Raw genomic sequence first — 22,279 nt, forward strand, 5'->3', positions numbered from 1 at the left:
CACACACACTGACATCATTCCCGACATGTTTACACTTCTGCACAGTGATCGCTCCAACGTTTCATCTGAAGAAGCTTTATGGGACGCTTCATCTGAATTCCGCTTCACCCTTTTATTACAGTCATTGTGGCCGCATGTGAGACAGCACACCTGCATAGAAGTGCTTGGATTTGTCGGTTAGACGGTTGTGTATTTGTTTTAAATCCACCATGAAATGTGAAAGTAATCTCCACCAGATGGCACTATGCTATCCACACGTGTTCCTCTCTGATTCAGGTGGCAGTTGTATGAGGAGCTTTAATCTGAAGTGACTTCCAGTGCTGCAAACATTAAATACGACATTTATGTTTTCATTGTTAGCATTGGTGGGAATTCATGGAAAGCAATTTGTGTTAGAGCAACACAAACAGACTCTGAACGCCACTGATGTCCAACAATATCAGAGCGGGTTTCATGCTCCGGGATGCCAGACAATGTGGGCTCACTATGACTTCATGAGGTCACATTCCTGAACACCTTCCCTCCCGTATTCATCGCTGCGTTATTGTACTTGGCATCCCGCCTCTCGGAGCTTCCTGGCCCGTCCAAAGTCCTCATATTCTTCGGTCTGCTCTGTTGACCTCCTCGCTGTGTTTGTTTTGTAGTCTCCAGGAAGAAGGGCTTTCTTGTGGCTTCTCTCAGGCGCTGCTGGCATGGACGCGCCACTGTGATCTGTGATCCAGATTTGGGAATCCTTCAGCCGGGGATGAACTTAGGGCAAGAGAATCTAAATTTAGGGTCGTCACATTGGTTTCAAACCCAGGAAAGACTGGAGCGAATGTGCTCTCATTGGAAAGACACACACACACGCACACACGTCCAAGGCCGTAATCAGAGCTGTGGTTGGCTGGTCGGGGCGACGACGTGCCGTCTGAGCCTGGCAAACCTGCAGACCGTCAAACTGTGGGATCTGGCTTCGGTCTGCCTCCCTGGAGCCCCAGCTGTGGTGCTATCTAAACAGGGTCCTGGTCTGAGGTATCAGCCAAGGCCCCGTGGCTCTGGTTAGCATTGAGCTAGCTCGGCTCAGACACTAACAGCAGGAACAGCAACCAGGACTGAGCCATCGGAAAGCAGCTCGGGTTAATCTCAGGGTCAGGAAATTAAAAAGATGATAGATGTGTGTTTCAAAGACAACTTTGAAATCAATCACAGGTCAGAGGGCTTTTTATGCTTTTTATTTAGATTTAGATTTGACAGTTTAAAGATGAAGATAAAGAGAGAGAGAGAGAGAGAGAGAGAGAGAGAGAGAGAGACGCAACAAATGTCTTCATCCAGACTCAAACCGCAGACATTGTGGTTCATGGTCAGCGCCTTAAATCACTGGTGGAGACTTTGTTGTCCCTGTTTACACTTAAATAACAGACTGATCACTTCAAAGAATGTCTAAAAATGACTTAGTGTGGATAACCTATAAAAGGACAGAAATATCACCCAACGGCTGAATTGAGACTGAAAACCTACTTTATTTGTCCCTCTTAGATTAGATTACACAGAATACAATCACTGAGACAACAAAACGCAGTTCAGCATCTAACCAGAAGGGACAATATCAGTACAATTTATATAGAGAATAAACAGTAATATAAAGAAGAAATATAGAATGTAGAATAAACTGACTCAATCGTTCACTTAGCGATGTCAATGTGCGTGTATACAGTATCTTTAGTCACGATATACATAAAAAATATATGATTTTTTTTTATTTCATTCATCCCTGTTGTTTATTTCCCCCTTCTGTTTTTGTTCTTAGTCTTACATTACTTATTTATTTTTGAATTTTGTAAATATTCACCTGTAAAAGCACTGCCTTGTTCTGTCTGTGAAGGAAACAATACATATTATAATACAAAAGAAGAGGTAGATATGAATACACTACAATACTTACATTAAGTAGGCAAAATATATTGTGCAGAAGTACAATAATGACAATAGTGAGAATAAACAGCTGGTCTAAATATGCATATGTACGAGTAAGTGATGTATAAATACAACAAGTTACAATTGAGAGCTACAAATGCTATTTATTTACAGCCTATTCTGTCAATAAGCAATACAATTAAACGTCTGTAACTGTGTTATGTTCGTTATTGTAAAGTCTGTTGAGACACTGGCATTCCACACTTATAAACTTACTTATGAAGATGAATAATAGAATAGACGGAGCAGAATTTGGCCTATTGCTTCTATCCCCATTCCTCCACAGAAGTACTTCAAAGGACAGTTAAAGATTTGATTTTCAGTCCAATCCTTTGAAAAGTACAATAATCCGTGTATTTCTACCACATCTCAGCACCACAAACAGCTTCAGTCTCACCAAAACATCGAAACTTTCAGAGCAATATGCCCCCCTAGTGGAGAGAGAATGTCTCACACGCGCATCCCACCAGATGTATTAACATGAATGTATTAACATTAATGTCCACCAGGTGGCCCTACACCCAAAGAAATGCATCGTTTATCATCTTCAGCACAGCCTCTTATCTCCAGGCATGTGAGTAGCATTGATGAAGTACTTACATGCAGACGTTTCTGTCCTCCTCACTCTTTTCATGTGTTTATGTCCGGGTCACAACACCTGAATCACTTCCCCCCCCCCCCCTTCAGTTTCTGACCAAAAAGGAAACATTTACTTTTATCAACCTCGGCGATATGCAAGTAAATTTTCCCTGACTGACTGACTTATTGCCAAAAATAGTCCCCAACAAATCCAGTATTTGCTCCTGTCTGAGTAACGCTACAGTGCTACAGTGACCAGCTTCTTTAAGGAAATTACTGATATTTACAAAAATGTATGAAACTTTAAATTTGTGCCTCATTATTAAAGATTTAGTGTTCTGTAACGAATGGGCACAAGACAGGAGAGGGAAGTCAGACACGTTTTCATGGGATTTGTTGAGATAAATATAGATTAAGGGCAACAAATGAATACATGAAAGTAGAGAAGGTGGAGGAAGCTTTCAGAAGGCAACAAAATAAAAGGACAATCCTGAATGAATGAATAAAAAATGCAGATGCGTTCACACCATTAGCTGCTGGCAGCGCTCATCATATTCCACTCTGGGTCACAATCTCCAGAGAAAGCCCTGAAATAGAAGCGTGTATATTGTTGCGAGGAGTTCATTACAGGAGTCTGAAGATGCCCCGAGGCGGCTCTCCATCAACAGTTGGAATTCCACCGAGCTGCAGAGGACGGAGAGACGCAGGAAACTGGAGATGCCCTGGAAGTGTGAGAGGTGTACACAAAGCGCCGAGGCCTTTGTGGCCGCCTCAGGAATGTTCCGGCATCAACACTTTTAAGGTCTCTTTGATGTGCGCGAATGGTTTCAACCCTTTCCTGTGACAAGTACATGAACCCTGAGGACAGCTGCTGTCACCTGCACACACAAAGTCAAATGTTTCTCCATATTCAGTTATGCTTCAGAGGTGGAACAAGTGCATTTACTCAAATTAATTCATTCAAGTTCAGTTTTGATGAGATTTTCCCCCTGGAGACTTTCGACTTCTCCTCAACATATTGCACTTTCTACTCCACTATATCCCTCTGACAGCTGTAATCACTAGATATTCTGCTCATTAAAAAGGGGCTGAATTCGAAATTCAGAGCAAATCTGTGATTGAGGGGTTGCCTCTATATGGCTCTCAACATGGTGACGGCTGAGCTGGCGGCTAGGAGCTAACAGCCAACAGGCGGCTAGGAGCTAACAGCGGCTAGGAGCTAACAGCCAATTGCTCCCGTAGCTGTGCCTACACACACACACACACACAGAGGACTGGCTACGTAAACAAAGCAGAGAAGCTCAGATTACAACACATACCCCGGTAGAGTGACTTCATTCTCTGCTCAGGACACCATTAATCCACTACATCATTACATAACAAACAGCCGCTTGCCACGATATTAATGTTCTAAATTTCAAATTTAGCACCTTTCAGATGTTGCTTTCAACATGAGATGAATATCGCTGACGTTGCTACATTTTTGGGAATTATCCAAATAAGATTTCAAGAAAAAGAAAGCAAGAGCCAAATCTAAAAAGTCCAGGTGTTGATTAACAACGTGGCCCAGAGTGAGTGAGCACTGCCCTCTGTGTTTATGTAATGAGGGTCAGACAGGGGAGAGGTCAGGTGATCTGCTGTGAGAAACACCTATTTTAAAATCCATGTTAAGAATATTCTGAAGTTTATGTAAACATCAAACAAACACAGGACTTTGATCAGGTGACCTGGGTGAAACAGAAAGTCGACTTATTTTGTCACATTTATTTTTGTCACATTAGTCGTTCGTATCGTGACTCGTTGGTCCCGTGAGTCACGTGATCAGCTAGTCACGTGACTCGTTCATCACTCCGTGGTCCCGTGAGTTGTTAGTCAGTGAAGTTAACGCCAACCACGATCGTTTCCCAAAACTAACCAAATGCTCGTGTTGCCCAAACCTAACTTCCTGAGGAAGTTTATTTTGAAAAGACTGAAATCTGAATATTTTGTGATTTCTGAATAAAAATCAAAAGAACATTTCCAGAAATAAACACTCGTACAGTGCAATATGCAGAAGACAAATATTCCATTTATTGTTTTAAATAAGCAGTTTTCATAGAGTAAAAAAATATAAACTCCTTATTACATATTAGTGTCGTCATTAAGAACTACATCCAGTGGTAAAAGCAGTGGTTATGACACAATACAGTAGTTTATTCAATGTGTTTATAGTGTTGAATCGTCACCTGATTGTATGTGTTGTGGTGTCTTCATTAATACTCACATCACTGCCGGTATAAATAGTTTTAATAAGAAATATTTGCATTCGAGTATGTAGCATTTTTGTGTTGTTTATTCATCATGCCCCATTTTCCCCAAAACGACATTGTAAAGCAGCGGGAAGGTGCAGCATTGACAGATTTTGAATCAATGCAGCCCAATCGCACGGTTCACCCGGTCGACTCTGTGTGAGGCTCAGCCCTGCCGGCAACAGCAGAGAGAGACGAACAGGGGAAACACTGAAGCACATAAAAACACAGCGCGATGGCCGCTTTGTGTCCTACAGACGCTAGAGGGGGCCGTGTGCATCAGTATCTGACACAGAGGGGGCGTCACACAGCGGCGGGATCTGATGACCAACACCAAATAACAACCAAATATGTTTATAACAACCCACCACCTTCACATGATGCTGGATTACAGTGAAGACTTGCTGAACTTCTTTAGCAGAACACCTGCGTTACAATGGAGTAACAGCTGGACATTGAGTTTGAAAGACAACCTCCTCCTTACCAGGCAGGGAGGAGGTTGTTGTGGATATCTGGAGGTTGAAAGTCGCCATACTTGAGGGCAGTACGTAATCGTGGGAGTGCTCCTTTTAACTGTTATTGATGAAGAGATATAAAACTGTCTCATTGCTGCTGAGTTCATGAGGTACTCTGAGGGGATCTTCTGCTGCTGCTGCTGCTGCTGCTGCTTCAGGCCTGCAGAAGCTGTCCCACCAGGGCGGGGCTCCTCTCCCGGATCAGGGCTGACGTGATCTCAGCGACCCTCGATACTGACCTCTCCCAACGTTCTGTGTCCTGAGAGAGAGAGAGGAGGAGGAGGAGAGACAAGGAGGACCCGTAACACTACAGACAGACACTCATTACATGAGCTCAGGACTAGAGACTCCTGCAATAACAAACTGAGACATCTCCACGCACATTCACATTTGTTCACGTTTATCCTTTCTCCCACTAGTCACGACTCCCGTCTGAGTCATCCGTGTGTTTGTACACCAGCAGCATCCAGTTAGCATTAGCAGCCAGTTCAAACTAGCATTGCTCCACTTGTAGAAACAGCACAAGTAAGGAACAGGCCTGTTGGGAAGGAGTCATCGATGTGTTTGGCTGCACGAACACCTCTCACAAACAGTAGATTAAAAAAAAGAAGTGGGCAAGGTTCCGAATATGCCATTTTCTTTAAAAATAACGACACTCTTTAGAATATCCTGGACGCTGACGTCTCTTCATGAGAGAAGAGCTGTGAGGTCAAACACACACACACACCGCACACACTGAATTCACCACAAGCGATCTGATTGTGGAATCAAGGATTCTCTCGTGACTCCCGTGTTATTGTATGTTCAAATCAACAGATGGAAACAATTTACCAAAAGGGGGGGGGGGGCGCACAATTAACTTTCCCTTTTCCCAAATTTGTGTTGATGTCAAGTCCTCTGAAGCTTGTGAACCAACAGGGCCTACTTTGAGATCTATGGTGCATGATATTGGACAGATCTACGCTGAACCACACGCAAGACAAAAGTTTCTTTTCAAGGCAAACTGTACTGTTGTGGTTGTTTTGTGACTCCTCTCTTCTGCATCTCTTTCTTCTTTTGTTCTCGGCAGGCCGCCTGCACGATGCACTTTTAATGGTTTTCACTCGCCTGACTCCATTCCTCAGGCCACACAGCGACTCCCTACTTTGATTTAATTTCTTGATGAGGCCTAAGAATGACCCGTTTTCCATCTTTTCAAAGGCACTGCAGTTCAAGGAGCTTTACTTTTTGTTCCTCACGTAGATTTATGCTTCATGCTCTACCTGGACTTTTTGCACAAATGGATGGTGGACTTTAATAAGGCTTTTGATGTATAGCAGCATGCATGAGGGAGAACATATAAAAAATATTTTCATTTCTTGAAATTTTTAAAAGGTTCGAGAGAGCTCGGCAAAAACAAGATGTTTAACCACAGAAGAAGAAGGGAAGGAAAGACCTGGGATGGATTCTGGTTTCCGCAACGAGCAAATAGTTTCATATACATTAGTTCTGCATTCATAAAACATTAAACCTACATGATCAGTTAAATGGTAAGTCTGTTATTTTTTTTAATATATTTCCACAGTTTTAGCCAACTAATTGTATGCTAAGATTTTAATTCTTGCATGTAGTTTACAAAGAAAACTTCGGCAGATTTACTGTGAAAATTCATAGCAACTTTTCTAACAATGGGTCCTTGTTTTTATTGATTTTGCCCCAAAAAATATATGTATAAAAGGGTCTTAAATATGCACTTGATGAGGTTAAAGCTACATGTCCCAGACTAAAAAGATGAACTCATAACCTTATTTGGCTGGATACTGTAGCATACAAATCTCCACCGAGTGGACCGATTGGTCTGGCATCGTGACATCGGTTCCTCGGTTAAAAAAACGATCGGAGGGGAAAATGATTAGCGAATCAGCGCCACGGGAAATCTGTTGGAGTGACGCCAATTACTGTCAGACTGAAGATGGAAACAAAATGTCACGAGTTGAGAATTCTGTCAGTTATCAGATAAATTAAGAGGAGAGAACTGCTAACGTCACCTTGAACTCAAACAGACAGTTCACAGCTAAGCTGCACATTCAACTCGTAGAATACATATATAGAAGTTTGTGGACTATGGTTTTGAAACCTCGAGTTCGGTATTTTCTTGTTTTCTTTGCAACAAGAAGTGACACGAGAGGGCGGAGCTAAGTATGCTGAATAAGGCATTTTATTTTTAGGCAACCAAAATGTTACGATTAACTTCCATAAACTGAAAAGACACAGAGAAAGTGTTTAAGTTCTAAGATAAATACATTGACAACTCTCAGACCGGACAACTCTGTGGTAGCGACCTGTCAATCACAATGTAGCCCCACCCCAAAGCATCCCCTGCTTTATGGTCTGTTTCACTCTGAATGGACCATAATGTACTAAATGAACATCATGCTGTATTGAAGAAGACTTGAAACTAGAGATTGAGACCATGAACTCATGTTTACAATGTTTACTGAGGGAATAAATCAAGAGAGAAGTAGAGTCATTTCCTCATAGACTTGCTGCCTACATCCATAGTTTGGGTAATAATTTCACTGTTCAACTTTGAAGGTTCCGTCCCCGTCTGACATATTTTTGACGATGTCACCGTGCATTCAGATCTTTCATTCGGAAAAAAAGTCACTTTTAACAGCCGTCACTTTGACCTGTCGTGGCAGGAAAAGTGCAGGTGTAACTAATGACCGTAAGAACGTCTCGTTTCCATTTGGGTGTTCCAGTAAGTCATGACAGCGAGCCAGGACGGACGACACCAGAGACCTTTATTACTTGTGCTGCTACGAGATGTCAAAGACATCTGCTGTGAAAAATACCTTTTACTTTGGAGAGTACAGTGTTATCAAAACAGACCAAAACGATGGCAAAACCTACGACAACTGGATCCAAGTTGTATTAATCGTAATCATCCTTTAAAAATGGGATTGGATTTGACGTCACCGACCAATCTGACACTTTCTCTTCTGGGTCCGTAATCAATTTCATCGTCCAGCTCTCAAAAGGCAGGTTTGCTTAGAGGGAAATAAAATAATTTAAGAGAGATTTTCACAAAGCTTTTAATGTCCTAACATCCACAGAGAGGAACATAAAAGTATATTAAAAGTAAATCCTACTGAAATGACAAAATAGCGATGATTTGTGATCTGGAACATCCTATTCAACATGTCTTCAGGTCTGGCTTCAAAATGCTTTTGGCATTACAACTATGGGTCAGCGGTTTTAACACATTTGGAGGCGAGTGTGCGATCAACTCCAGGAGAAGAAATAAGCTTTTCTCTCACTCCGTCCTTTCTCCATCTTACAGCCTAACTTCACCGGACGGCTCCTAACAGCGCAGTCTGTGCAGGAACCGGACGGGAATGTGACGAGGTGTGAGAGCGATGAGCGTGGAATCGGGCCTGACCGTTATTTAATGGGAGCTAGAGACCCCGGGATCCAAAACTCTCGGAGCACTCCTCCCCTAATCAGAACCAGCGGAGGAGGGGAGTCAGATGACACGGATTTTCCACACCAAACCGACTGAAGGGGGGAACTGGAGTACAGATCAGCGACTCCAGCCTCCTCGTTGATTAAAGCAACGAGGAGGAATGAAAAAAGAAAGGATGATGGAATCAAAATATGATAGCTTTGAATGAGCTCCAGAGGCATTCTCTGTCAGCTTCTACAATCTTTTCTTTTTTTAAATATGCTTTTTAGATCTAAAATTGGCTAAATCTTTGAAGAATCAAAGGAAATGGAGGGAAGGAAAACCAGTGAGGCTTCCCTGTTTTTCTTTAGGATTTACCCAACTCGTTGTTCTGTGGCTTAATCACAAGTATGAGGAGATCCAGTACATCTGTAAGCAACCAACAGAAAGCAGCTGATAGCACAACGTTACCACATATCGTCAAAAATATGCAAAGATTCAACAGTGATCAATGATCTGTGAGGAGCTCGCAGAGAGAAATCAAAGCGTCCTAGAATGATCTAATTGCATCTTTTCATTGTTTACACCATAGGCAATCAGATCAAAGCATTCCTCCGATTGTTATCTAAAAGAAATTGCGTCTTCTCACGCTAAGTATTTCAGATGTTACATGTGTTCGGAGGAGCTAAAACGCCACAGGGATGATAAAAGCGATGAGCACGATCGTCGGTCGATTACCACCCAAGTGCATTGACGAGGACGATGGGAAAGTCACGAGAACGTCGGGTGTCTCGGGCATATTGAAGACAGCTACGGCAATCAAACCACAGCTAATGACTCTATTACAGAGGCCTGTTTTCTTACAGGCAGAACAAAAAAAACAAAGAAATACACGAGTTTGCACACGAGAAAATAAGAAAAAGCAAGTCGAGATCACCAAGGAGGATCAAAGTTCTAAGCCCGTCTAAGCCCGATCGCTGAATTATTTCCAGCCCAGATATGCGGCCTTTGAAATATGAATCATGCTTCATAAAACGGCATTATTAAATCAAGTAGTTGCCTGCACAGTGGAACGCGAATATGACTTGAGCTCTTCATCGACTGGTGGCACAGCTTTAAGTAGTCACAACTGCCACTCAGGCTTCAAATGTGGGGGAGAAAAAAGCAGAAGAAAAGGGGTAGAATTACTGAATGGCAACAAACTCCGAGGCCTCAGAGATATTTGCATATCTAACTGCTTTCAGGCAGAAATCTATCTGAGCTTGTGAGCTGATTGATCACCGCTCACAGTTCTAGTTAGCCTTGACAGAAAAGAGCTGGTACCCCTCCTGACCCGGGCTTTGCTGCCGTTGGCGGGGAGGGGGCATCCATCCAGGAGGAATAAAGCAGCTCGCTAAACAACCGTGCTTTGGAACACGTAAGAGAGCACGCACGCATACGAAAGAGAGTGGGTAGCTACTTCATACCCGTACATGTGCACCCCTGGAATGTGATCCTGGAGGGATTTGCATGTCTCCAGATCATCACAGCCCAGATCATCACAGCCCATCTCCTCCAGCGTTTCCAGTGTCTCTGCCCCCCCCCCCGTGTCTCTTCCAGCAGAATCTTGGAGATGGAGAAACCAGTTCGCAGTGCTGAGACAAACAGAGCTGGAGTTGGGTGTTTGGACACATATGAGATAAAACCTGGAGCGAAAGCGTAACTGAGCCTTTGAGATGAACACCGCGAGCAGAAGAGTCTGATTGATAGAGCTATTTGAGCTAATAGACCTGTTTACGGTGAGGAATTAATCCTCTTATGTTCCACAGACACAAAGATCTTCGTGTGCCAAAGTCTTAAGTGCAGTCACAAGAGGGAATTTTATTTTACTCTACTCTAAAAGTGCTCGTTTTTACGAGATTCACCTACCTATTATCAGACATAAGGGGAACTAATTTTCCACTTCATAATGAATAACTGCCACAAATCCCTACTTAAAGGGTGTCCGAGCCAAAAGTATCATCATTTATTCACATTAGTGGAAGGCCTATCACCGGTAATGTGTGCCATGTTGAACAGGAAAGCGACGCATTTACATTTTCTGAAACACAACACGTTTTTTTTTTTTGTTTCCACTGACAGCAGAGCCTCTGCTACATCGATTACCGACGCATCCAATCCCTCGGTGGCCTACATGACATTTATATAGTTTCTCTTGACAGATTTCACATTTAAAAATAGAGACTGTTCGCAAACAATATATGAACTGGTATCACGGGGGAAAATACCAGTGGATACGAGTCATAGCTGGAGAGAGGTCTGGGGACTTTAGGGGTGTTCGGTTTTTATATTCTTCGTGCACACAGAACCTAAATACTAGTCCAAAAGACAAGTCATATTATGAAATTAAGTGACAGCATGGTTTCAATACATAAACAATGCAATATAGTATAATCATTTGACTGGGCAGTAACTAAAAGCAAATCGCTCTCAATCACTCCCATGTGTATGAATGTACAAACACATGCAACGGCCTTGTTATTCCAAACTGCGAACCACAAGTTTATGGAATGGAACTTCAATCATTAGCTTCTATTTTTGCTTACTGTTTAAAAGGGAGGATTTTGACAAGCCGTGAGGCGACAGGTCTTTGAAACGCAGAGCAAAAAGGGGGCGGGGAGGGGGGGGAATAACAGGGCAGGACTAGCGGACCACACACAATAAGCGATCCTCGAACTCTCTCTTTAATGCCACAGATGCAATCAGCCTCTCCGCCTGAGAGGAGCGCGCAGCGGCACTTTCTGCCACACAAGAAGAACCTGCTTTGAAGCTTTACGGGTTTCAGGCAATTAGGACGTTTTAACGGTGACAATTTGTACGCCTCTGTCACTCTCCCGAGATCCCTCAGCCCCGAGGACTGCTGCTGCTGAGGGCTTCCACTTCTGTTCCCTTCATGAAATGCCAAGAGCGCTGGGTCCTAATTGAAAAACAGCTTATGGAAAAGCTTGGCGCTGAGCCCGAGCCAAGAGAACTGGAAAGAGTTGTTAGAGTCACACCAGCTACCATAACCAAGGTGGCCAAGAGCATTTAGAAAGTTTTTATGGCCTTTTTCTTTCTTTTTACTATCCCTGTGCTTTTGCCTGTGACATGAGGGTGCTGCAGTCCTAATAGTTGTAGCATCCACTTGAGGGCAGCATCATTACTAGCAATAAGGCCAGGCAGTATTCTCCACTCTGGGTGTCTGCAACGCTAAATCCACCGAACATGAACTGCGCGTTACCCTGACTCCTGCCCTTTTAATAGATGAAGTAATTTCTCGGAAAAAACTCTCCCGAAATGACCTGCGCGTTGAATCCCGAGCTATACAATACTGCTCAAAAACAGCCAGCGCTTTGGTCAGATAGGGGATAGTGTTTCAGAGCTTCTGACAGCTCGTCCCCTGAGTGGGTATTGTGGTCCTGCTGCCCTCGCTCCCCTCCCGTGTATCACTGAAGACAGGCAGTAGCTCGGGGCGAAACTGCAAAGAGTGAAGAGGGCAACAGGTCCAATTACTGGCTGGTCCAAAAGTCTGATTAGAACGCACATTTAACACCGCTAGGGTGCTGCAGAGACTCATTTGGTGCAATGAAGAATGGTGGCAGATTGATGGAGCAATACCACGGAGAGAAAAATACACAATTGCAAGTAAAAGTCCTGCATTTAACTCCTTCACATCCATGTCCCCTTTTTTATTTCCCCTTAAGCAGCTTTCAGGATCCGTCATTCCACTCTGACAGCATCATATTGAGTCTTGAGCTGCTTGTTCCAGCTTTTCATCGAAGGTATACGAGGAAACATTCAAACCCAAGACTCCATGTCATTGTGGCTGGAAATATTCTAGAAGTCTTATGCATGATTTTATATGCATTGTCCCCAAAATTCAGTGCGACATGTTTGGCATCATTGGAAACATTGGAAACTTTCTCCAATAAAGAATTTAAATCAAGATTTGTGGGTTTGGATAAAATTTGGCTTCACAGCATGAGTTTGTAATGATTCAGCCACAATTCAATGTGATGAATAAAGTCTGAGTCAATAGTTATTAGCAGCAATATATCCTCAAATATAGCAAGTAAAAGTACTTGTAGTGAGGAAAAGTATTGCAGCTTTCCTGTTGGGGGAAAATAGACAAAGGGGATCAATAACTCCTCTGGTACTTGCGATACATTAAAGTCCACAGAGAGGAGGAAATACCTCCACACACTTAGATCCAGTCCGTTTTAATATCTACCATTAGAGCTCAACAACCTTCAGAGTATTCATCACCCTTAATCTGAAAGTTCAGCCATCAATATAAAAATGAGCTTGGATCCCAACCGAAAGACTGAGAGCTGAAGTTGACCGAGACGACAGAGACTTGAGCATTATTTCATACTTCTGGGAATGTGTTTTATTGAATTTGTGCAAGGTATTTAGTCACCGGCTGAATGTCTGTACTTTAGATACCCGTGTCGTTCTGCCTCACTTCATCTGAAAGAGATCATAATGGAGGAAAATTAATACGTCTGTATCCCACCCTACTTTTGTGAGTTCCCCTCAGACTTTCCAGCCATAGAAAAAGCAAGCTTTTCATTGATAACCGCTTTTCAGACCCCATTGAGGGAACAATTGCTGCCACACAACCCTTTCACGGTACACTGGTAAAGCTCTTTCAACACGGGTTTCCAAAATATCCTGTCTAGGGGCGTCCGTTGGGCAAACAGAGCAGTTTGTTAGTCATGTCCAATGTACTACTTCTCTTTCTGCTCTGCAGATGACTCAAACCCTGCTAAGAATGGGACATCGAGGGGGGTCTGCATCTCCACTGCATCCCCTCAGTGACAACTTATTTCTAAAACATGCTCTGGTGAGAGATGACTTTGTTTGAATTCAACTCGCCGAAAGACATCCCTCAAAACAGTAAGCGGAACAATGGCTCTTTAGTTGAGGAGGTATGAAAGCATGAAGGCATGGGTGGGATTTATGAACTGGGACATACCAAATCGCACATGCGGTGAGAAAGAGACCCAAAAATGCACACACCCTCCACTGATGCCTTAGTTACTTATCACACTGTATCACTTACAAGAAACCAAGGGAAGCCAAATATAGTCTCTATCCCAGGCCATCTGAGGTCAGATGCAGGTGCAGGAGTATTTCACAAAACAAGACATTTATTAAAAGCTGGGTTTTCAGCAATGCACGTCCTGGCCTAGGCCTAGTGCCCTCACTTCCATGCTTAACACAAGCACAAGATCGTAATCGCAGTAGGCCGTGAGCCAAACATACAAACATAGGTGCAACACTGTGTTTTTGTACTGCTGTCAAAATATCGGTGTACCGCAGACTAAACATCAGGGGGATAAAGCTGGCCGTGTGGCTTGACAGATGTAGTGTGAGAACCAGAAGGGTCCACTACGAGAAACTGTGAAGAAAAATCAATTTCACATGACACTTCATGACCTGAAGATTCATTTAAGGACGTTAAATACCAGAGCAGATTTACGTTCTTGAATCCTACCTTGAAATCTGGTTATTTATAATTTTATAAACTTCCAGTTGAGTTTTGCTTTCAGTCTGATTCGGTACCGTTTACTATCCCAAAATTTCCAAAGGTTATGCAACGAGCCAACAAACAAAAGCTGAATTTATGGTTGTATGGCTTTGAGGCCACTCTGTGAGCTACACTGTAGCTGGTGTTCCCCTCCTCCTTCACCACGTGGAGCCAATTGTCGCTCTATATCACATAGTGAAGTGAAACATTTACTGTGGCGAATTCGATTAAAGCAGGACGCTGCCACATCATGCGTGATACATCCGTTAAGTGTTGCGGGGGTCGTCTCAATGGCTGAACTATAACTCAAGCATAAAATCTGGCTAAATGATTACCATGACCATGTGGACACTTTGTGTTTGCGGTTTGTAACCTTTAAACCATGCCAATCAGATGTGGTCAATTGCACACTTTTGGTAATTTTAGCCAAGTTCACACTACAAAACTTTCAAAGTCATCAGATATCTGTACTGTTCACACCAGACAACTTGCCGTCTTGTAGTCGTCTTTCCATGACTGACCGGCGACAAGGGTCTTTCATCAGGAGGAATCCCCAATGAGTGTGTCTGGTCCCCGAACCACGTTTTCTCGCGCTCCCAAGAAGACTCCTCAATAGGTCCAGATATTTAGCCTGCTAGATATCTGTAATGTGTCTGCGATGCATTAGTGAGCCTCTCAGCTTGCGTCTCTGAGCAGTTCACACGGAGTGCTCGAGCGCCGATTTGCATGATGGTGAGTGTTGACTGATCAACAACCTCAACTCTATGAAAATGAGGTCCGTCCATAGCAAAGGCAGCAGGCTCGCAAAACTCAGATCAAACTGTTAAACGAGGCGGCGCTGATCAAATATGAACCAAGACTCTGTTACTGCATTGCCTATTTTGTGCCTCAAATGTTTTCAGCTACATATTTTGGACTCCAATTTGGGTTCTGCCGCATCTTTCCGTTTGTTGCAGACAAGGATTTAAAGTAAAATATGTACATGCCCTCCAAGTGACTGGAGGAGCAAATACATGTACCAGCCTTAGTTAAAGTTCGACCAGCGTTTTGGGCTATCTGGTGGTGTTTTCCCTGGTCTGAATCCACTGTGTGCTATTCCGCAGCTATTTTCCACCACACCCAATCAGACAAGCATGTGTACCGAGAGGTCCCTGCAAACAAAAGCACAAGCTGAGCAGGAAGGTGAGCGCCCGCAAAAACAATCTTAGATGAGGCCTGTTGAATGAAAGCGTAATCCCTGCAGAGCCGGGCTCACCCACGACAAAAAAAACGAAGAGCTGGAGGAAAACTCGAACCAGGACTCCTGTGGGTGGTCAGAAAAAGCTCAAAACCAAGTGGCAAAACAAACATACACGTATGTTTTGCCTGTTCTCTGAGTGATTGAATGTTTACAAACCAATTGTGAAGAGCTGGCTCACATTAATCCTCCATAAGAACATACCGTCTCCGTTTGTAACACTAATTCTGTCTTGGAATGTCATTTCCAAATTGTCTGTATGAGTCGAAGTCAAGCCGTATCAGCCCAAACAGCGCGCTCGCTGGTCTTCTTTAATCTAAGAAATCAAAGCTGAGTAAACACCGCTTTAGTACGTCTAATTCCTTGAGCCAAACTCCGGCGGTCAAGTTTCACACATACCGACACACATCTGGAGCGCTCTCAGTGTGGAAGATCAAGCTTGATATCCTGCACATGTTGTGGCAGTGCGAGTCTCTCCCAGGGCTCTGACCCTAACACTCTACAAATACATCACTGAGGAGGGGTGGGTGGGGTCCTCGGGCTTCTGTCTGTATGGAGATGTCAGGATTCTACAGAGGGAGCCAAGTGCTCTCGTCCACATTTCCAGGGGGGGGGGGGGGGGGGGGATCTTAGATAAAATGTAAAGACATAATTGTTAGAAAAAAGACAAGTACTTAGGCAAACAGCAGGGGGAAAACTGTGTGACGGGGCCGGGTGGATGTTGGACGCTAAGAAAGAAACACGAAATGCCACGCCATTTCTGATCTTTGCTGCTTTCTGCAATGTTTTGCTTTAACTTATCAAACAATCATTCTGTTAAGTGTTTTTTCCTCCTTTCTTTAAATTTCTCCTCAGCTGTCAATCAGACTAGACTAGCCAAAGAGGCTAATGCATGCGTTTTAGTAATCGCATTAGTAGAGATCGCCTCTTTTTTTAGACATCGGAATGACGATAAGACTCTCAGAGCACATTAAAGGTTCAAACACTCATTCATCCCAGAAAATATGACACCGGTCACTGATTCATCTGAAGACAATTGTTGGATTTACTCAGGAGAAAGGTCAGGAGTGTGCTGAGACAGCAGAGACGGCAGCCATCCGTGATCTTGACCCCGCCAGGGTGCGAATACACGGGTGTCACAGCAAGAGACTCGGCTGCTTGTGTAGAGTTTCACCTGTCTGCCATACTGGAGCTGAACGGGATAAGCTGCGCATGTCTCCTGATAGATGTAGTGTGAGAAAGTGGACAAAGACCTCTGGAGAAATCATTTTCCCCTGGTGCTTCATTTAGAAAATTCCCCAGGAGTGCGTAATTCATTTTACGGGAATTACCTAAAAGGGCCAGATTTCGGTTATGGAACTTTGCAGTGAATCATTGTTTATGACTTTATAAAGTCACTCAAACACTCTTTTGAGCCGTAATAGCTCTATCGTAGGGAGAGAAATGTCAAGTCGGTCCAACACTTTGGTTCAAACTCAAATATCTCATCAACAATTGCATGGATTAAGATGAAACATTGTACATACATGCATGGTCCCCAAATGATGAATTCTACTGACATTGGTGATTCGCAGACTTCATCTAGCGCCACCAGCAGGACAAAGTCTTACTTTTTACAGTGAAATATCTCTAAATCCATGATATAAAGTTTGGGACAACAGTTGGTACAGACATTCATGTTTAATTACTTTTTCTTTAGCGCCACTATGAGGTTGACATCTGTGTCCCCCTCAGGATAAATTGTTTTAACTTTTCATCTAGCACCAACGGGTCAACATTTAAATGGGTCCATTTCTTTGCTTTATGACCAAATATCAGTAAAATAAATGACGTTTCCATCGGCCTCAACAGTACTTTGAGTGCTGATTAGCAAATAATATTAGCATGCTAATAACACGCTAAGCTAAGATGGTAAACATCGGCATTAATATACCTGCTTAACGTCAGCATGTTGACATCGTCATTGTGAGGTTGTTCGTATCCTGGTGCTTGTATTAGCTGAAGTGCAGCCTCGCAGAGGCTGAAGCTTGAGAATCTTAAAGGCGTTTCACACCGAGCACAGACTTTGGTTTGAAAAATTCACCTGCAAATTTACAAAAAACTGATTTGTGGATTCTCATGAATGCTTTTACACCTCTGGGGAATATTCGTGGAGGGGAAAAATAGTCGGACAGACCTCGATTTCAGCGGATTTTCCGCCCATGAAATGTTTCATGTGATGTAACACCTCCGGGTTTAGCTCCAGGTAGCATTCTGCCAAAATGGCGGAACATCTCATCAATTTGTTTTCACACCAAATATTGTGTGAGAAACACAGCATCGACGAACTCAACATCCAAATAAAGGACAATATGAGTTAGCCCCGCGGCTGGGATACGATGAAAATGGTAATGTAGCTGATATGCTAACGTATGTTTGTTACAGGACAGAACTAGCCCCAACAGCTAGCGGTAGCATCAAATTAGCCCTTTAGTTAATATTTTGTGTAGCCTCCGATTCCTTTCATGCAATGTTGTGCCTCCCCATTATGATCTTTTATTCAGCAGAGGACAACTGGCAGATTTAGCCTAAGAAAAGTCTGGAGTGTGCTGAAGCCACAGGGACGACAGACTTCCCTGATCTCCCTTGACCCCGGCAAGGGTGCAACTCCACAAGTGTCACCGCAAGAGCTTCACGGGGTCGTGTTTGGTTTCACCTGTCTGCCTTTCAGACCCAGATCTGAACAGGTAGAGGAGAATAGACCTATAGAGACCTCTCCTTTTCTTCCTCCCCCCCTTCCTCCCTCCTCTCCTTTCTCTCCCTCTCTTTTCTTCCCTGGCCGACTAATCTCTTCTCAGGTTTAGGATTCCCGGTCCGGGCTCTTTGAGGAGGAGGAAATATGGGGTTGGGTAAACATCAGGGCTCTCACTGCAGGGATTACAACACCCATATATCACTGTGACAAGTCCCTTTTCAGCGGATGACAAGTCGCCGGGACCCTGTGCGAGGAGGGATCCGATGACACTTCCTATCGCCACGGCAGACACTGATAGCGTATACCGTCATCGTTTTCACAACATCGAGTCAGTTTATGAGGATCCGGTGTCTGCGCATCCTCAGCCACCGTCTTTAGGTTTGATGTTTTCACACATTATTGCACCTGATGTTTGGCTCGTGGGCATCTTCACAGAGGCAACAACACAAACGGAAAGAGGCTCTATAGAAGTGCTTTGATCACACGTCCTTTTTTTCCCAGAGAGGCCGCTGTTTATTGTCCGTGACTCCATTTCCCTCTCTTCTCTCCACAAAGCGAAGCGGCACGCACGGCGACGCGCTGCTGGATGCACTCTGCCCCAGCGGTTCAGTGTTACTCTGAATAACGTGAAACCACAGTCAGGCCTCATTTCAGAGAATCCACTTTTTTATCCAAAAAGACACCACTAAAGGTCAATGAGGTGGATCGTTTTCCCAACCTCTCTGCGACGAACGCTGTTCCATGCGCTCATGCATTCACACCGTCAGAGGTTAAAATTAGATTGGCCAAATGGCCGTACTTTTCCGAAGAGGTGGGCGCGTCCAGTAATTCCTCAGAGTGATGCATAACGAGAGGGAAGGGGAACATGAATGTTCTAAACGGGTGTTCTTCTCACTGGTGTCCAGTTGACAACAAGCAGTCGTGTCAGAGCAGAGAATGAAATCATTTAGGGAGGAACGAAAGGGACTCGGAGTTTATGGCTGAACATCTTTAACAAGGTTTTGTATAAAAAAGAAAAAGGAAAACATACAAAGTATTTATGTCATACCTTGTTATACTGTCAGTTTCTGGTGAACCTGCACGATTTCGCCAGAACCCAACCAGTGGCACCGATGACAAGCGTTAAGAAATAGCCAATGTTCTCAATGATGGTCTTGTTTACTCATGTAGTTCATATCGAGGCATCACGATTAAATCAAGACTGTTTCATAACCAGTTAAAAGTTCCTCATAGCAACTTTAAAAGAACGTCCAACAACCCTCGTCTAGTTGCATTAAAAATCAAATCACCTTTAGACTGTTGCCTGAAAACATAAACACGGAGACACAAGAACAGCTATTGCTTTGGGACATGGACTCATTTTTTAATTCGGAAAATGTTTTGCTGGATTCTAAATATTTCCAGTGACATGCAGCTCTGGTTATAATATTAAAATATGATATACTGGCAGCAGCATGTCTTGGTCATGGTAACTTTGCAGTTAAATCCAGAAAAGTAAACATTCATTCATTCATAAGACATAACACCTCAAACAGGCCGGCTTAAAACGGAGCACATTTCTCATTACAATTACCCAGTTCAGTGTTCCTACAATGGCCGCCTGATGATTCACAACTAACTTGTTCTTTCAGTGAAGTGTGAATGAAGTATTATGAAGCATTGTGAGTAGTGATTATAGTATGTAAGACACTCACTGGGATTCAAACCTGATCTCAGAAAGTGTAATTCAATTGAAACATGATCCCTTTGATGTATATAAACACTCAAGATTATTGCCTTTACACACCAGGGGGTGGTTTCGAAGTGTTGTTTTCGACATGCACACTTTCACACAGAAGACGAATATTATGAGACGAAAAAGTGGCGAAATTATGCATCGCAAATAAAGACATTAGCCAATCACGTTGTGCAGAACTGGTTAAATTGCGCCTGAGAGGCTCTGCAGTCTGAATCAAGACGGCAAACTTTATTACTTCTTTCAACCTTGACAAAGGCACCGCAGACCACAGCCACTCTTTCCGTTATTACCTTTCACAATAAAAGCCCTTGACATATAATATTCACAGGCGAGTATTTAAAATTGTCGTCCATTCGTCACGCCCCGGGTGTGTGAAGGCCTTACCGTGTTGTTGCTCCTGCACTGCTTTGTGTACAATGGCACAGCAAAAAATAAATAAAAAATGTTGAGTCAACTTTGGGTCTTTTAGGGGAAAAGCCCTAATTTGGTGGATGTTTGACAACATGATAAGGATAATGATGTGGAGAGAGACAGATTGACTTTTTGTCATTTCATTCTCAGTAGTGCTAAAGCTGGTACACATACACACAAGCGCACAAAGCCACACACACACAGATAAAGGGGGAAAATGAAACTTTTTTTAAACTACAGTATATATTGAAGTAACATCTTAATTGAGTTTATTGATACCGAGTGAACTGTCAAATGTCACAGGAAGAACACATGTTGAAAACAGCAACATAACCAAATGTTTTTTCCTCTTTATAAAGACTTCCAAACAGCAAAACATGACCTTTCCTTGTAGGGAACAGAATATGTGTTTTGTCATGGGGAAAACACACGACATGCCTTCATGTGCCCAATCTGAACGTAACCTCATCCCACTGGATGTTGAACATTTTGAATTTAATTATAAATATGTGCCTCAGTTACATTGCTGCTCATATAATCACAGCGCCATCGCATCAGATGTTTACGGTTTACATAGGGCTGGTTTAACTAAAACAACAAACACTGTGGACAAAAACTAAAAAGCATCTTTCACCAATCAGACTGATTGCATGAAAATGTTTGCTTTGTGTGCATTATTGCCTGCCGTCAAATCTTTTTTTAATCAAAGCCAAAGAAATAAAACAAACTTTGTGAGGCAATATTCATATATAGTGTACGGCTGACAGAGGAAGTGTTGGCAGGCATCCCCGCAAGTATGAATAAGGCCATCTGGGAAGAATTATCCTCATTATAACAAATAACGAACAGTGATTTATACAAGCCTGTATACTACTGCTCCACTATCTCATAACGATAAGCATTTTATCATGGCGAACACACGCATTATCTCCGTCCACTCCCTTCCCCTTTTCTCCGTCCAAGCAGGATGACTAATTAACAGCATTAGTTCCATAATTCAGAGGAAAACCATGATGTCCAACATCCGATAGCTGAATCAAACCCACATGTGGGCCAGCAGCGCCGTGCCTCGCTATCGAGAATACAAAACATCTCATTTTAATAAGGTGAGGCTGTGATAGAGTTTAAAACGCATGATGCAGATTCACTGACCAGAGATTCCTTCAGCTCACCGTTCTCTTCTGCAGCAGAGAGTAAAGCCGGCATCGCCTCGCCTGAAGCACACGGGCTGATATAGTTGATTTGTGAAGTGACGCAGCTGCCAAGAAACCTCATTTATCACACTGCTGCAGTCAGACGTGAACATAAATCATGATGGATGTCACATTGAAGGCCAACAACACAATGAATATTCAGCATCCGTCTTCGGGTTCGCCACGCACGTCTGGCCCAAATGTTGTGATTTGACTTGACGGCTTTGGTAGCAAGAATCCCGACACCTCTCACTGCACTGGATGAATAATTACATTTTATATAATCCTATAATTACTGAGCAGTCAGTTGTGGATTTCAGGTCAACCGCATCCACCCCGATGACTCCGGCGCACACTTGGCGGTCCCTCAGCAGCAGATTCCCATGACACACAGCGTAACTGAGGAGGTTCGACCATAGAGTGCATATAAGAAGTGGACATTGTCAAGCCTTGAGTTCGGTCATCACCTTGGATTACAGCCGTCGCCATGTTGTCACCAAAGAACGGAAGTGACATATTTAGAATGCGGAGGAGTGACGTAGAGAGGCCGTGTACTTCTCTGGTGGAGGCAGCGACCTGTCAATCACAGTAAGCCCCGCCCTAAAGCATCCCCTGCTTTATGGTCTGTTTGACTCTAAATGGACCATAATGTA

General features: G+C 43.3%; 1 protein-coding gene and 1 long non-coding RNA gene across 2 annotated transcripts in view; both read right to left on the reverse strand.

The window, feature by feature from the left end:
• Nucleotides 1-4,122: 4,122 nt before the first annotated feature.
• Nucleotides 4,123-22,279, reverse strand: part of crppa (CDP-L-ribitol pyrophosphorylase A) — a 44,821-nt gene continuing 26,664 nt past the window's right edge. Inside the window, exon 10 of the mRNA XM_031867310.1 lies at nucleotides 4,123-5,597. Within this exon, the coding sequence (XP_031723170.1) occupies nucleotides 5,493-5,597 (105 nt within the window). The 3' untranslated portion in view covers nucleotides 4,123-5,492. The remainder of the gene's footprint in view (nucleotides 5,598-22,279) is intronic.
• LOC116394308 (uncharacterized) lies at nucleotides 19,176-22,256 on the reverse strand. Its single transcript, XR_004213449.1, has 2 exons — nucleotides 22,066-22,256; nucleotides 19,176-22,025 (listed from the first exon to the last, which is right to left on the reverse strand). It is a non-coding gene; the product is annotated as an uncharacterized LOC116394308 (long non-coding RNA).

The sequence above is a fragment of the Anarrhichthys ocellatus genome, unplaced genomic scaffold (assembly GCF_004355925.1).
Source record: "Anarrhichthys ocellatus isolate YVR2014 unplaced genomic scaffold, GSC_Weel_1.0 scaffold39, whole genome shotgun sequence".
Classification (NCBI taxonomy): domain Eukaryota; kingdom Metazoa; phylum Chordata; class Actinopteri; order Perciformes; family Anarhichadidae; genus Anarrhichthys; species Anarrhichthys ocellatus.